The following is a 15,680-nucleotide window of genomic DNA, read 5'->3' as shown; positions in this document are numbered from 1 at the left end:
CCCCCGCCCCTGCACCGTCACCACCACTGCCACTCACCACCTTCACACATAGAGCTACTCGCGGTCCCGGTCGATCTCGCCTGGAGGTGACTCCCGGTCACGTTCTCCATCTCCTCCCCGCTCTCGGCCTAGGTCTCCAACTCCGTCTCGCTCGCGGTCGCGGTCACCATCGCTCTCGCGCTCGTGCTCGTTGTCTCGGTCTCGGTCTCGGTCACGGTCACGGTCACGCTCGCCCTCGCGCTCGCGGTCGTACTCGAGGTCGGTCTCCCCGCCACGGAGAGCAAGGACCTACTCGCGGGGAGTGGTCGATGGAGAGGTGCCCGATGTAGAGATCGAGGTCCAGGTGGCCAAGTCGAAGGAGAAGGGTGCCAAGGGCGCTGGCGCCTTCACCACCTATGCCGTCTCGACCAAGACGACCGAGGATGTGTTTGCAGGCACCTCGTTCACCGTCGTCCGCCGCTACCGTGACTTCCTCTGGCTTCAGTCCGAGCTCCTCGATCGCTACCCGGGCGTCATCATCCCGCCGCTGCCCGAGAAGCGCGAGTACAACAAGTTTGACGCCTTCTTCCTTCAGTACCGCCGCCGCGGCCTGCAGAAGTTCCTGAGGACCATTGCTGCTCACCCGCGCCTGGCCCGCTCCTCGGTCACCATCGAGTTCCTCGAGTCCGAAACCCCGCTGCCGAGCTCCAAGAACCTCGCCCGCGACATCTTCTCCAAGGTGACCTCGTTCTCCATGGCCCGCCTCCACGCCGCCAACCTGCAGGAGAACGACGAGTTCTCCATGGCTCAGGACCAGCTCGACCACCTCTCCGCAGGCCTCAAGGCCACCGCTTCCGGCCTCAAGGCCCAGGCTCGCGTCTTTGTCGACATTGCCGACGTCCTCGACGGCTTCTCCGACGAAGCTACCGGCCTCGCCGAGCTCTCGCAGCCGCCGCTCGCCCAGTGGATCACCGCCACCGGCGACGGCATGTACCGCGTCTCGCTCATCGACCGCGAGCTCTCCACTTCCGTCTTTGAGACCTTTGGCGCCACCCTCGGTGAGTACGTTCGCGGCTCATACCTCGCTCGCGCTGCCCTCGTCGCCCGCGCCGAGGCATACATCAAGTGGCAGGACACTGTCGCCGCGGGCGACGCAAAGCGCGCCGCTCTCGACAAGGCCCGCGAAAAGCCTGGCAAGGAGTCTGCCGTCGCAAAGCTCGAGTCCAAGATCGACGCCCTCGACGACAAGGCCCGCGAGTACCAGATGGCCTTTGACGAGATCACCGCCGGCCTCCAGGCCGAGCTCACCCGCTTCCACGCCCGCCGTGAAGTCGACCTGCAGCACGCCCTCGTTGCCCTCACACAGGACTCCATCACTTCGCACCAGAAGCGCCGCGCCATCTTTGGCTCTATCCTCCGCTCCCTCCAGGACGACAACCCCGAGCCGTAAACGCGACCACGTCCCTCCCAGTCTTCCACGCGCATCACTCGATTTACTGCTGGAGCAACCGCGGCGACGCCGCCTCCTCGCTCAGCGCCTCCCCCGCCTCGCTAGCCTCGTACCGCCACGGGCTCGCCACCACCACGGCAAGCGGCGTGCAGATGGCATCACCGAAACCCTCGCTCCCGCTCGTCGCCGGCACCATCCGCATTCCGCTTGCCGACGCCGTCACCGCCGCGCTCAGCGCAGCTACCCGCCGCTGGACCCCGACAGGGAGTCGGCCCCGCGCAGCCACCCGCGCCAGCATCGCCGGCACCCCAAACAGCCGCATGTTGGTCGCCGCCGCCTCAAACCGCACCACGGCCTCCAGCACAGCCACCTTGACGCCCAGACCCACCGCGTCGGCTACAGCCTCAAGCCGTGGCACAATCAGCGATGTTGCCGCCACTGCAACGTACGCCGCCTCGCCATCATCAGCGAGGCCCTCGGCCACCGCAAGTAGCCGCACGTCCACGCTCCGCTCCGCCATCCACAGCCCGCTTTCCCGTGCCGCGTGCGAAAGCTGTACACAAAGCTCAAACTCGCCCAACGTGTCTCGCTCCGGAAACAGGCTTGCCACGTACTGCGCCATCACTCCGGCATGGCTCGCGATGCTTGCCCCGACGCTGGCCACCTGCGCCCGCACATCGCACGAGCAGAACATCTCGTCCAGGACTCGGCACGCACGGCCCTCGCTCCGCCCACTCAAGTGCGCCTCGAGCTTGAAGAGTGTCTTTGCCCGCGCTAGCACCTCGAGGGCTCCGCCGATGCAGCTGCTGCGCTGTAGGCTACACGCCTGCGACGCAGCCCGGGCCACAGCCAACACCGATTCCCACACACCCTGCTCGGTAAACAGCTCCTCGCCGCACACCGCTGCCCTAAAGCACGCATCAAGCATCGCACGCGAGACGCTGAGCCCGGTCGAGCTCGCGCCATCGTAGGCGTCAAAGAGTCCGGCGTGCCAAACCAGCGGCACCACAAGCGACGCCGCGCTCCGCGCCGGTGCCGCCTCAAAAACCTCGCGGATCATGTCCACGGTTCCGCTCACGCTTGCCTCTGCAACCTCGACCGCCACGAGCACACCTGCTGGATTGCCCTTGGTCTTCAGGAGCCACATCGCAGTCGCCGCCATCTCCTGCCGCGTCCGCCTCGCCACCCGCGCCGCCACATCGACGGCCAGCCGAAACACGGCGTCGCACGCCAGCAACCACACCAGTGCCGGCCGGCCGGCCTCGCACTGACTAAGCACGTTGACAACTCGTGCCACACTCTCGACCTCGCCCGCCCGCATCAAGACCCGAAGCTCTGGTGGGCTCGGCACAAACTCGTCTGCAGCACATGGATCCGCCGCAAGGACCAGCGCCAGCCGCGCCACAAGCCCGCCCGCTTTGCTGCTCGCCGCGATGACCCACGGCGGATGCCGGAGCGTGCCCACCAGCCGTGCCAGCGCCGCCGCCGACCCGAGGCATGCACACAGCTCGTCGCGCAAAACCTGGATCATTCTCGCCAGCCACACCACGCACTCGCTGCTGAGCTCGACCGTGGGGTGCGTCGCGCACGGCAGCGCCCAGCCCGGTGCCCGGAGCAAGAGGCCAAGCACAGCCTGCAACCGCGGTCCGAGCCGCGTGCCTGCGCACGACACACCCGCCAGGCATCCGCTGCACTCAAGCGGCTCTAGAAGATGTGCCGCGCCGACAGGCAGTGCACCCACCACGTCGCGGAGCTTGGTGACTACCGCGCCCCCGGTCTCAACCGAAGAATTGGCAGCCAGCACAAGTACACAGCCGCGGGCGCCGTCGCCGCTGGCCGATGCCTGCACCACAATCGTCGCCAGTCCATGCACAAACTCGGCCACCGTGCTCGGCGCAAGCGACTCGAGCACAAGCTCGATCACCGGCCTAACAACCAGGGCTGGGAGAACAAGATCATTCAGAAGCCGGCCGACAGCAAGAGAGCTCGACGCCGAGCTCAATGCGGCGGCGGCAGCAAGTGCCACCAGCTCCGCCACAACTTGGACGTCAATCTTCAGCCGCACGAGCGCCTCGATGAGATGCGCCCAGCTGAGAACAAGCTCCGCGCCCACCTCAATCAGCGCTTCACCGGCGCACTTCGCTATGCTTTGCCACAAGCCCAGTGCCGCAAGCAGGCCGTCGCGTGACTCGTGGGCAAGCGCAGAAAGCCCATCAACGAGAGCAGCCACCACACGCCCACTCCTTTCGCACACCGCCGTGCTCACCACTTCTCCGAGCTGCGCCGCCATTTCTTCCACAAGCCCAAGCACAGCTTGCACCGCATCGTCGTCGAGACGCAACCCGCGACTGACACGCGACGACACCACTGACATGCACGCATGCAGCAGCTGCGGGACCTGAGACACCACCGCGCGGCTCGCTACGAGCCGGGTCAGCATCGTCGCCGCCACCGCTGGCGCGCCGCGCCGTTGGGCAACAAGTCCCGAAACGAGGCTTTGCGCGTCAAAGACCTCGTCCGCAAGCGCGTCCACAAAGCCCACATATCTAGGCCCAGCTCTGCCGGCATCCTCTCGCGAGAGCGCCGCCTCAATCCACGCCTCCATCCATGCCGTCGCCGCACGCTCCACCCCGCGGCCCCAGTCACCAGCCGACACGGTTGCGCACACCGCGCCAACAAGCTCCTGGCCCGCACCACTGCATCCTGCCGGTACCAGCCGGCGGCTCGCCTCGAGCATCCGCGCTAGGCACTTGCTTGCCCTCGCCCGATTGCCGGGCGTGCAATCAACCACTGCAAGCGGAACCAGCAGCTCTAGCAGGACCTCGTGGAGCCAGGCGCATCCATCGCCGCATTTGCCCAACTCGGCTTCTTCTCCCAGCACGCTGTCGAGCACCGCATCGAGCCCGGCGTCGAGCTCGCCGTGAGCCCATGCTGCGGCCAGTGCACCAAACCCGATCCCGCCGCCGGCCGCAAGCTCCAGCCCGCGCGCGACAGGCGCCCACAACCGCAACCCACGGCCGAGGACCCACAGTGCACTTGCAGCCGCCAGCACGCCAGCATCTGCCCAACCGTCAGCCACCTGGGTCACAACCGCGTCGAGCCAGCCAGCACCGCCTGGGGCCAACGTACGCGCAGCCGCCACCGCCAGGCCCTGCGTGCTCAGCCCGGCGACCAGAGCGCCCGCAGTCGCGTCCACGAGTGCCAACTCCAGCCCAGGCTGTCGTCCATTGCTTGCCGCCTCGCACACGGCCGAGAGGCCTTCTGCGCATAGCCAGCTCAGCCCATGCCCAGCCACAGACAAGTCTGCTTCGTCCTGCCGCGCAGTGGCGAGATCGCGATCGGCGCGGCTTTGATCGCCACGACCTTTTCCTGGACCCAGCGCCGCCACCACCGCCTCCAGGCAGCACTCGTAGCACGCTCGCGACGACCCGCCACGAAGCCATGGAGCGTGGCTGGGGTTGAAGCACGGTTCGTGGAGCCAGCCAAGGTGTGGTCCGCTCGCGATGCCGCTGCTCAAGGTCATGTCAGGAGCTCGCGCCACAACCCGGCCCGGCCGTGGCCACAGCGCGCTCATCAGCGACAGGTACGCCGTCACGCCGCAGGTTGGAACAGACTGGACCCGATTGGCAATCATTCAATGAATGCAGGCGGCCGCTGGATCAGATCGTCCAAGCCTGTACACTGGGCTACACGCTTGTCGCCAGCGCAGGGCATGGAGTACTTCCGCGGGATGTGGGCCAACGAGGCCGGAGAAGGCCAGCAGGCTTCACACGGACGGATGGATGGCTACCGGCCACATGCAAGCCAGCACCACGAGCGCGCAATGCGTGGGCATGACCGCGAGCGCCATGACAGCGTTCCGCGATCGCATCGTGCCTCCCAGAACCAGCTTCTCCTCGCTGGGCCAGCATCGATGGACCCGTACCCCCAGCCGCCGCCGCGGAGGCTCGGCACCCACCATCTGCGCATCACAGGGCCGCATCCGCACCGCGCTGGTAAGCTTCCTTGTACCTGGTCCTGCCTTGTCCATGCCCATGCCCCCTCCCCCCTTCGCACTCACCACAGAGCCGCGCCGCTTGGACTCTACGACCTTTTTCCGCTACGCGGTTGATCGCGCGGTTGATCAACCCATTTTTCGCCGCGACGCGACGTCGTGCGCGCCCTCTCGACGCAGGTCCCAGCAACGACCACCTCGCCGAGGCCGAGCCGCTGCGCAAGCTGCGGAGCGGCGTAACGGGTCACGGTGTTGGCGGCGCGCTCTCAGCTGAGCTTCTCTCAGCCGCTGCGCACATGCAGGCCGAGGCACGCGAGCAGCGGATGCGGATGGACAACTGGCGGCGCAAGTTCAAGGAGCTAGAAACCGAGGCGCGCGAGGCCAAGGACGCGCACGCCGAGCTAAGTCTCTCGTACCGGTCGATTGTTGCCCAGCTGGAAGAGGTCTCGACTCAGAGTGAGACCCAGGACCGCCGCCTCTCGGCGCTGCTCCTCCAGATGGACGCGTACCAGGCCAAGATCGGTGCGCTTGAGCAGGCAGTGGGGCGCGCCGGCAAGTTCAAGAACGAGGTCTTGGTCCAGCTTCGCGATCTTGAGACCGACAACACCGACCAAGAGCTGCAGATCGAGGCTCTCGTCGCCGAAATCACCTCGCTCAAAGTTGCTGCTCGCTCCGCTGCCGCAAAGACTGCTGCCGCCGACGCGCGCGTCGGCTCGCTCACCCACAAGCTGCAGACCGCATCCGCCGCCGCAGACCGCGCAGACGCCCGGGCCAAGGCCGCCGCAGACGACATCGCCGCCCTTCGCGCCTCGCTTGCCGAGACCAAGCTCCAGCTCGGCCACGCCCGCAGCGAAAACGAGCTTCTGCGCGAGAAGAACAAGCTCCAGCTCGCCCAGCTTGCCGCAGAGCGCGAGCGCGCCGAGCTCCGCGAGCGCGAGCATGCTCGCGCCGCTTCGCTTCTCCACGTCTCGCCCACCCGCACCCAGCATCTCGCCACCGCCGCGCTCGTCCCACCACGTCCAAGACACAAGCGCAAGCACAAGCACAAGCACAAGCACAGGCACAATCGCAAGGGCAAGCCGGTGGCCACGCGAGTCAGCCCATCGTACGCCGCGCCCTGCGACAGCAGCAGCGGCTCGGCCTCGGCCCCCGCCTCGGCACACGACTCGGGGCATGATTCAGCCTCAAACCCGCCGCTCAAGCCGGCACCAGAGCCCAAGCCCGAGCCTGAGCCCCAGCTCGCAACCAGGCCGCATCGAGACCCTTCCATCCGGGCCTCGCTCTCACTCTCGCTCTCGCCATCGCCACCGCTGTCGAGCAAGTCATCGCAGCCACCGCAGCAGCCGTCGCGCGCAAACGACATCCCGGTCTGGCAGCGACGGGCCCAGGAGCAGCGACAGAATCGCGCTCCGCCAAACCCGGCGGTCGTCACTGCGCGCACCTACTCGCGCCGCGGCCGCCGCAAACGCATGGGCTCGTCGCCGGTCGCCAAACTCCATGCCTGCTCCCCGTCGGCACTCAAGCGCCAGCGCAACCTTGCCGCCGGCAAGCGCGACGTCTCGCTCTTTGACGAGCCGCAGACAGAGGCCAACGCCGACCCGTTTGCCTTTCGCTCCGGCTCGGACCCCTGACGCTTTTGCCTACCTGGACCACACTCTTTTCTGCACCCGCACAAACACTGCCGCCTTCGCCTCGCGCTTTTCAGCTTCACTCCTGTGCATTGACCAGCCTCGTTCCCACCAAAAACCGCTCCCGGTGCAGATCCTCGCGCATCTGCACAAGCCACTGCCAGCCGTAGCGCGCGGCGCAGCTTGCGACGGCTGCTGCAACCACGCAGCCGTGGCCGTAGAGAAGGATACTCTCGCTCAACCCTGGCCCGGCAACCAGCGCAGCCGCGTAAGGCAGCGCCAGGAAGAGCACCTCGAGCAGGGCGACAGGGGCGACTAAGTACCGTAGCGCGCGCCCCAGTGGCGGCGTGCCGAGGCTCTCATCGATCTCGCGCAGAATCCAGCCAAACGGGAGCCAGGGTGTCGGCCCAGGGACAGACGCCGCAATCCGCGCTGCACCAGTCGAGACCAAAAGCCCGCCAGCCAGGTCAAAGAAGGACAGCGGTGCCACAACCGGAGTCTGTCCCTCGCCTACCACCAGCGGGAAGACGACCACGTGCTGGAGCACTAGGCCGGTGAGCGGCGCCACCAACCCGCACCACGCTGCCACAAGCACCGTCAGCTTGGCAGCGCCGGCCAGTCGGTGCCACGAAATCGCAGCAGCGAGTCGCGGCAGCTCCTGCACGCCACGTGCGCCAAGCAGCATCGCTGCGCCGCCGAGGTACACCGCATGTGCGCCAGACTCCATCGAGAACCCGAGGCCGAGCGCGATGATGTAGCCCATGAGGTACGGAAGGAGGAGCCCAGCCGTAGCCACAGCCACACACGCCGCCCACAGTAGCGCCAGCAGCGATCCGACCTGCAAAAAAATACCAGGCTTTGCGTCTCGCCGCGCTCCAGCCGCTCCGCTTGCTCGGCCTCATTCTCGCCGTCGGCTTCGTCGTCAAACAGGTACCACGCAAGTCCGGTCGGCCGCGCCGCCATCTGGAACAATCCACGCAGCAGCGAGTCGAGGCCAGTCTGGACTTGCGGCACGAGAGCAAAGATGACGGGGACCAGTGCATGCAGGAGGAGGACATTAACCAAAGTCTGCATCGGCGGCGCAGTCGTAGACGTCGCTGGAAGCGCGAGCGCCCTGGTCACGCGCCGCGCAAGGTAGACCGGCACGCCCACTACGCATCCAATATGCAGCACATAGAGCACAACCGAGAGAAGAATCCGCCGGACAAGCCGAAGCATCGGAATCTCCAACATCTCGCGAAAGGGCTGGAACTCGGGATCATCCGGATCACGGAGGAACCACAGGACTCCGCGTCGGAGCACACGCCGGAGCCGCTGGACAAGAAGCGAGAGCAGAATCATGTAGCCCATGCCAAACGACCAGTGCAGCACCGCCGATGCTATCGGGGCTTCGCGCGCAAACGCCTTTCGCGACGATAGAGTCGTTCCCTCAATCGCCAGCGGGAGCGAGGCAAGATCGACCAGCCAGCCCGTCACAAACGGAAAAGCAACGAGCTCGGTGAGGGTGCACACCACAAGCCGCACGTACTGCCAGCTCATCCACACCACGCTACACGGCAAGTCAAACATCCGCGCCCGCCGCCCAAGCAGCATCCGCGTCGCCCACATTGCACTCGCCACCACGGCAAGCATGCCGTAGCCCAGCACAAGCTTGCGCCGCACAGACGCCGGGCCGGCTGCAGGAAACTGTGCGTGGAACACGCCGCCCACAATGAGCGGTGCAGAGAGGCCGACTGCTGTCACCCCCACAAACACCAGGCCAATGGTAAAGACGTTCTCCGCGAGCGCGGTCCAGTCGCCATCGAGGCCCACAATCTCGCGGAATCCGAGATTGCCCTCGCCCAGCCCGAGCTCGTCGTCATCCAGGAACTCGCCGAGCTCGTCGTGGTGAACGTCCAACGCGTCGCCTGGGGCGCCGAGCGCCCCGTCGCCTCGGGCGCCAAAACCGAGGTCGGCGTCGAGGCCTAGGCCGTCCAGCACCACGTTGCCGTCGTGACCATCGTGGCCGTTGCGCCCACCACCGTTCTCGGCGCCGCCAAAGCCCCAGACAAGCCGTCCATCGTCAGCGGCTGCAGCGTGACCATCGCCGTCGCCGCCACCATCACCTTCACCATCACCTTCAGCATCGACGCCATCATTGAGCTCTACTGGTTCTGCACCCGCTGCTGGACCAGGATCCGCACCATCCGCAGTCTCGGCCTCGACCTCACCCTCGTCCTCGGCCTCGCCCTCAACCTCAGCCCTTGGGCCATACAGCGAGGCGTAGTCAAGGCCTTGACTCGCAACATACTCGGTTGCCACCACGATCGAGAGTAGAATGCCCAAGATGCCGACACAGGCGACAGTGCCGACCAGCGCTTGCGACAGAGTCGATGCCGCCAGCCAAAGCAGCGAGCTGTCTCGGCCTTGGGCCACGTCGGCTGCCGCCCACTCTACCAGCGGCGGCAAGGCGGCGGGCGCATGGTCTATCTCGCGCAGAGGCGCGAGCATAGCCTCGGTCATCAATGTCGGCAGGCCGTCGATCGGCGGCCGCAGCGAGAACAGACTCGACCACGGCATGGCACCGATCTGGACCAGGATGCTTCGAGCGACGACAAGCGGTACAACCACAAACCAGGCCAGGACCACGGCACCAATGCGTGCCGCGTTGGACGCTGCACCCATGCTGCGAGCCACAAGGCCAGCCATGACGGCCGACCACGGAAGGGTAGGCGGCGCAGCAGCATCAAAGATGGGCTGAAAGGCAAAGGCATGGCCACATACCTCGCACGACTCTGCGTGAGAGACATTGAGCCACTGCTCGAGACACTCTTGATGAATGTACCGCATGGATCCAGCACACTGACACGGAGCAAACAAGTCGCCATCCCCAACCCTACACACCCTGCAGACGGGACCTTCATCCGACTCTGACGACCAGCCATCGGAAGCAACAGGAGCCACAGCCGCGCCCGGCTCGACTACACGCTGGTCCGAGCTGGTGCTGTCCACGCCATGGACTTCCCCATCAGCCTGTGAGCTTGGTCCTCCTGCCTCCCGGCCATCCGCCTCGGACTCCGTCTCCATCTCGGTCTCCGTCTCCGTCTTTGCCTTTGCCTCCGTCTCTACCTCCGTCTCCGTCTCCGTCTCTACCTCCGTCTCTGCCTCGGTCGTCGCCTTGGCCTTACTCGCTCCGCCCGTCCACATCTCCAGGTCAAAGCCGGGTGGAAGGTCAGGTCGCACAGCCGGCAGCAATACAGGTCGTAGCGCAGCTACCCCAGGCACAGCCACCAGCACCTCCTCTCCCTCCATCCCTGTATTCTTCTTTGCTTGGCAATCTCCTTTGAGACGTGTCAGACGCCACACGCTCTTCCTCTTCCCTGTCCTTCTTCTTGCTCGCGCCATTGTCCTTCTCACTCCTCCGACTCGCCGCCAACTCGCTGCCGACTCACTCGACCGAACGCTCACGCTCGGATCGCCCCCGCCCGACCGCGCTTGACGGCCACATGGCAAAGGATTCATGGATGAGCTATTTTACGCTGACTTTGAAGGATGATCGGTGCTGAGGTACAATTGCTGGGAAAGGAGAGTGTGAAAGATGTTGGGATCGTGGACTATGCCTCGTCGTCGGCAAATCGCTTCCGACAATCGCCACCTCGACGATCGATGGCAATACGCGTACGGTTCGTTGCATGGATGAGCTGCTTTAAGCTGACGATGAAAGGGAATCGGTGCCTGGCCGTGCCTGCCGAGAACGGATGGTGTTGGAAGGTGTAAGTATCGCGGGCTATGTGGACGTGGCGCTGGGTTTGACGAGGTGGATGAGGTCATGGAAAGGAGACTCCCAAGCGGCGAGGTCAGCGACGAGCTGATGGACACAAAAAGGTGTGGAGGGATGGAAGCAATCGCAGACTTCCGTGGACTTACAATTGGTCGGAAAGTCGGTGTGGTACAGTCATGGATGCCCTACGTCCCGAGTCGGAGCTGCAGCAAGACGATGAGGATGTCCATGTTGTGATCGGCGATGCGCTCGCGCAGCGCGACGATGACGGCGAGCCACCGACACCGCCGCCACCACAGCCATCATCATCACCAGAGCAGGTACCACAGCCCCCGCACGCCGCTGTTAACTGGCCAGCAATATTTGCCACCGCACTACTCTCTGGCCTAGCAATGGGAACGTTGGGGTGCGAGAGGAGTCTCGCTGACGATGTGGCACTTGTCCTCGGCCTGGGCGATGAAGTCCTCGTAGTGCCAGCCATGCTCACGATGACATGGGCGGTGGTGCTGGGTATACAGCCGCAGGCAGACTTGTCGTCGGCAATTTTGACACTTCTAGTGGCAACCAGCTGGTGGAGTGCCTCTGCCATGCACGTCATCTTTACCTACGGTTGCATCTTTGCGCGGGCGGCGCAGACGACAGACGTCGGTGAGACGTTGGTCTCTGCTGCGCGGACGGCCGTTGAAGGCCCGCTTCGGGCTGCACTTGAATGGGCTGCTGGCCTGCGGCGCAGTCTTGCGATCGCCACTGGATCGGAAGAGTCGTCGATGGTGATGATGGTCCATGGCGCTGCCATGGCCGCTGCCGCAAGCGCTGTTGCCGCCGCGCTCTGCGGCGTGCTGCAGAACGCCAATCCGGTGTTTGCAGCCCTGGTTGCCAAGCTCATCGCGTCAGTAGAGGTCATCTGGGACGTAATGGCATGGATTCCAGGCGTGGGGCGTGCCGTGGTCTGGGCAGGACTCGCGTCTGTGCTTGCCTTTCCGGTGCGCGCGGCGTGCGAGTCGATGCTGGCGATCGACGAGGACGACGACGCGGTTAGCAGCGATAACGCTGATCCACACAGCCTTCGGCATCGGCTCGGGGCTGCAACTCTCGCGGCAGCTGTTGTGGTTATAGCCGTATTTGTGGCGTCCGACGTTGCCGTCTGCGTGCCGCTCTTTGCGCTCGGCGTGGCGCCGCCGGCGTGGACCCTTGGGCTTCCCGACGACGCGGCTATGTCCGGGCGCGCGCTTGACGCTGCCATCGGGACGTTTTCGGGCATCACCAAGCACGCCGCAGTTTGGCTGGTTGTGGCGCTGGTGATGACGGCGTCACTCACGCTCGCAGTCTTCTCACAACGGCTTGGTCTCGATCGCGAGCATCCGACGCTGCGCCGACTCGGCCTGGCGCTGGCGAGTGGATGCGGCACCATGGGCTGTTTTGCGTTGTGGCGACTGATCGAATACATTCGATTCAACGGATGCACGCTGCCCAAGATCTTTGGCTTTGTGGGTGTCGTGGCCGTGCTTGCCGGCTGCGGCGCAGTGGCGTACAAGATCCGGGCACACAAGACAAACCTGTGGCTGTGGCGGCGACTGATGCGCATCGGGCTAGCAGCCATTGCAATCCTCCTCATTGCGCCCATCGACTCGACAGCCATCAGTGTTAGCGTTGTGCTTGTCGAGCGTGGCGAGCTGGCGGCGGCGGAGCAGATCCATGCCCAGCGATGGCATGTCGCCGGTCTGCCCAACCTCCTCCCACTTCTCGACCACGCCGACGCTCGGATCGCCGCCGGCACTGCTGCCGTTCTCAATGCTGCGCAGCCAAAACTAGCAGCTATTCAGGACACACCGATATTCCCCCTCTCGTCCAGTCCGCTCCTCGGAGCGCGCTTTGCCGCCTACACCCTCAACACCTCACACGTCCACGCCGCCATCGCTCGTGCGCTCGAAGGAACTACCGCACCAGCGGCGCTCGATCAGCTCCGGGCCATCACCCGCGAGTGGGGATGGCCCGGCACCATCTCCCGTTGGCTGGAAGCGCAGCAAGCCTAGCTCTGCGTGCATCATCAAATCCTCTCGGGTCTCGCTCATCAGCCCACCAGTCCACGAGCCCAGCCTACGAGCTCACCAACCCAAAACTCTCAACCTGTTCGTCCGTTCGTCCGATCGTCCGATAACACCACCACATCCATCCGATCACATCATCATGTCACAATATGCCGCGCCAGGAACCGCGCTCACCCCGCCGTGCCTCTCCGCCCGTCAGCCCGTCTGCCTTGCCTGGCAGCCGCTGGAACGCTACCCGCCAGCCACAGCCGCAACCACCGCCACAGCCGTAGACACGGCCACGGCCACCTCACTCAGTATGAGTGGATCAAGACACAACCGACGCAGCGGCCGTAGAGCGTCTAACACGGGACGTCTACTGCGTGACATGTCGAGCAGTACCTCGGGTGTCGCGCCTGGCAGCAGTGGCCGTGGCAGTGGGCGAGGGCCTGGTGGCAGAGGCCGCGGCAGTCGACGAGGGTCTGGTGGTCGACGGGAAAGGGTGTCATCGTCATCGTCATCGGTACCAGTCTCATCATCTAGTGCTTCCTCTGTCACTTTGTCGTCACCAATCTCATCGTCATCGGCATCCGCGTCATCAGCGTCATCAGCGTCATCAGCGTCATCATCGACACACTCTGCCCGCTCGAAGAGAGCAAGCGGTCGGCTGGCCATTCCTGCCGAGGAGCTGGCAGAGCTGAGACAGCTGCCAGCAGAGGAAGACCTACAAGCCACCTTTGACTCGCTGCATGTGCTGCCTGTGGTGCCTGGAGGCATGTCTTCGACGCCTGTGATGGCCATGCGTGTCACGCCGCGGTTGCGCTCATCGGATGATGATCTGCCTCCGCGGCTGTTGGTGCTGGACGAGGATCCGCCCGAGACTGGCCCGGCCCGCCCACTTGCTATCAAGCCCCACGTGTACGTCGTCGATGCTGCTGCACACATGGAGGTCTACCACTCGAACCACTCGTACTCGGAGGACGCAGATGCGTTTGATCCTCGCCCCGGGGCCGCGCTGGCGAATGATGTCTTGCCAGCGTCCGGGGCAGTGGCGGATGCCAGTGTACAGCTCGCTGCGTCCATTGCGCCGCGAATGGCGCGTGCAACAGCCTTGGGTGGGGCGCTGCTCATTGCTGGCGCTCTGGTTGTGGCGACGGCTGCACTTGCGGTGGGCTGTCCGACGTCGCGGCTGCTAGTTGCTGCCAGCTCGATGGCGGCGCTCCAGGCGCTGCCGGGTGGGTGGGATGCGCCTGGTGGCGCGCTGGTCATTGGCGGCGTCCTGGTGGCTGTTGGCAGCTGGCTTGTGGTGTTTGCCGGTGCGTTGCCGGCGAGTCTGGCGGGACGGGCGGCGAAAACGACAGGGCGAAGCGAGCGGGCGCCGATTGCGCTGTACGCCACAGCGGTGACGCCTGTCGAGGAGCGTGGGTGGCGAGCGTGGATGGCCCGGAGTGTGGCACGGGTGTGGTATGGTCGACTGGCAATGTCGCGCTTGGCGTCACAGGTTGTCGCCTGGAGCCGCAACCCGTCATGGCCCGAGTCGGCCATCATCGACGTCCGCGAGCACCCGGCCACTGTTCTCGTCCGGGCGTTTGATCCGGCCGGCGACGACTGGTTGGTAGCGTCGGCAGTCGTCATGCCCAGCTCGGCCGCGGGAGAGGTGGTCGAGCTCCCGCTGAGCCTCGCCCCGATTGCGCCGGCTAACACTGCGCCGGCGTGGATGGTGCTCCGTGCCGGGGCAGTGCCTGGCACATACGTGTTGCGGTCGCTCCGCAACCTTCCGTGGTTGCCAACGCCGCTTGCGAGTGCCCGGCGAGCCTCAGTTGCATGGCGCGAGCTGGCGTTGGCCATGACTGCCGCTGGTTCCGTTGCACTGGTTGTCGCAGCGATTGCAGCCGGACTCGCGTCCAACATGACGTTTGGTTCTGCGCTTGGCTGGGCCGTGAGCGGCATATTTGGCGGCCTTGCTGGTGGCGATGTGCCCCGGCTCTCTACCGGTGGCGCAGTGCTGTGGGCATTGGTCGTCATGCCGGTGAGTGCTGTGGCACGATTGGTGGTGCTGCGGCAGGCGGCGGCCGCGCAAGTAGCGCTGATGAGTGTGCTGCGGGCACGGACTCTGGTGATCAGCGTCGTTGTTGTTGTAGGTGTGCTAGTTGTGGCAACGTGTCTCCTCCACGTGGCGCTGCTGGGTGGCAGCTCCCGGAGCGGCGAGCAGGCTGTCATGGCGTGCATCACTAACGCAGTTGGCCTCGACTACTCGAGTGAGACCCATTGGAAGAGCGTGCTCGCGCGTAGCATGGGTGCGGTCCTTGCAAGCCTGCCCGTGTCGAGCGCCGCGCTCGCGGGACTCGCAGCAATGGTCAGCCTGCTGACGCGCGGCACGGGCCAGCTTGTGGCGGGTGGCTGCGCCGCCATCGTCGTGGCAACGACCGTACTTGGAGCAGGGGTCATGACTCTACTGACAACGAGTCGCGACCCGTCAGCCACCGGCGAGTTTGGATCTGCGTTGGCGGTGGCGGCGCTGGCGGTGGTCGGGCTCGGCCCGGTCAACGCAATGCCGCAGACTGCCAGTATCCAGATCACGGCGGTGATCATCGCAGGTATGGCGGGTGTGGCGGGCGCGGCGTTGGTAGCAACTGCGCTGGCACGCGCAGTCTACGTCGACGGCGGACAGGCAATGGCGTGGTCGTGGTTGGTTCGCGGTAGCCCAGCTGAGCCGTACGCGGACGCCGAGGCGTCTTGCGGGCAATCTACGGTCCTGCCGTCGCGGACCGAGCCGAACACCGGCGAGAAAGCGGCTGTCGCTGGCCTGCGCGGTGTCATTAACCTCGACACGTACTCGACA

The 15,680-nt window shown here is 65.4% G+C and overlaps 5 protein-coding genes across 5 annotated transcripts in view; 3 read left to right on the top strand and 2 right to left on the bottom strand.

The window, feature by feature from the left end:
• AMSG_07523 (uncharacterized protein) overlaps positions 1 to 1,429 on the top strand; it is a gene marked incomplete at both ends in the record, with an annotated part of 1,627 nt that extends 198 nt beyond the window's left edge. Inside the window, 2 exons of the mRNA XM_013900554.1 lie at positions 133 to 262; positions 315 to 1,429. Coding sequence (XP_013756008.1) covers positions 133 to 262; positions 315 to 1,429 — 1,245 coding nt within the window. The remainder of the gene's footprint in view (positions 1 to 132; positions 263 to 314) is intronic.
• A 43-nt stretch (positions 1,430 to 1,472) lies between these two features.
• Positions 1,473 to 5,063, bottom strand: AMSG_07522 (uncharacterized protein; the record flags this gene model as incomplete). Its single annotated transcript, XM_013900553.1, has 2 exons — positions 1,473 to 4,776; positions 4,993 to 5,063. The coding sequence occupies 2 exons, from the start codon at positions 5,061 to 5,063 to the stop codon at positions 1,473 to 1,475; spliced, it is 3,375 nt and encodes a 1,124-aa protein (XP_013756007.1).
• A 189-nt stretch (positions 5,064 to 5,252) lies between these two features.
• Positions 5,253 to 7,054, top strand: AMSG_07521 (uncharacterized protein; the record flags this gene model as incomplete). Its single annotated transcript, XM_013900552.1, has 2 exons — positions 5,253 to 5,424; positions 5,604 to 7,054. 2 exons carry the CDS (start codon positions 5,253 to 5,255, stop codon positions 7,052 to 7,054), a joined length of 1,623 nt encoding a protein of 540 aa, XP_013756006.1.
• AMSG_07520 (uncharacterized protein) lies at positions 6,923 to 10,373 on the bottom strand. The gene is made up of 2 exons (XM_013900551.1): positions 7,904 to 10,373; positions 6,923 to 7,772 (listed from the first exon to the last, which is right to left on the bottom strand). The coding sequence occupies exons 1-2, from the start codon at positions 10,340 to 10,342 to the stop codon at positions 7,131 to 7,133; spliced, it is 3,081 nt and encodes a 1,026-aa protein (XP_013756005.1). The 5' UTR covers positions 10,343 to 10,373; the 3' UTR covers positions 6,923 to 7,130.
• Positions 10,374 to 10,964: 591 nt separating this feature from the next.
• Positions 10,965 to 15,550, top strand: AMSG_12077 (uncharacterized protein; the record flags this gene model as incomplete). The annotated part of the gene is made up of 3 exons (XM_013900587.1): positions 10,965 to 12,792; positions 13,340 to 15,494; positions 15,542 to 15,550. Exons 1-3 carry the CDS (start codon positions 10,988 to 10,990, stop codon positions 15,548 to 15,550), a joined length of 3,969 nt encoding a protein of 1,322 aa, XP_013756041.1. The 5' UTR covers positions 10,965 to 10,987.
• Between the last annotated feature and the right edge of the window lie 130 nt (positions 15,551 to 15,680).

The sequence above is a fragment of the Thecamonas trahens genome (assembly GCF_000142905.1).
Source record: "Thecamonas trahens ATCC 50062 unplaced genomic scaffold supercont1.36, whole genome shotgun sequence".
Lineage (NCBI taxonomy): Eukaryota > Apusomonadida > Apusomonadidae > Thecamonas > Thecamonas trahens.
This window is presented reverse-complemented; position numbering and strand designations above follow the sequence as displayed.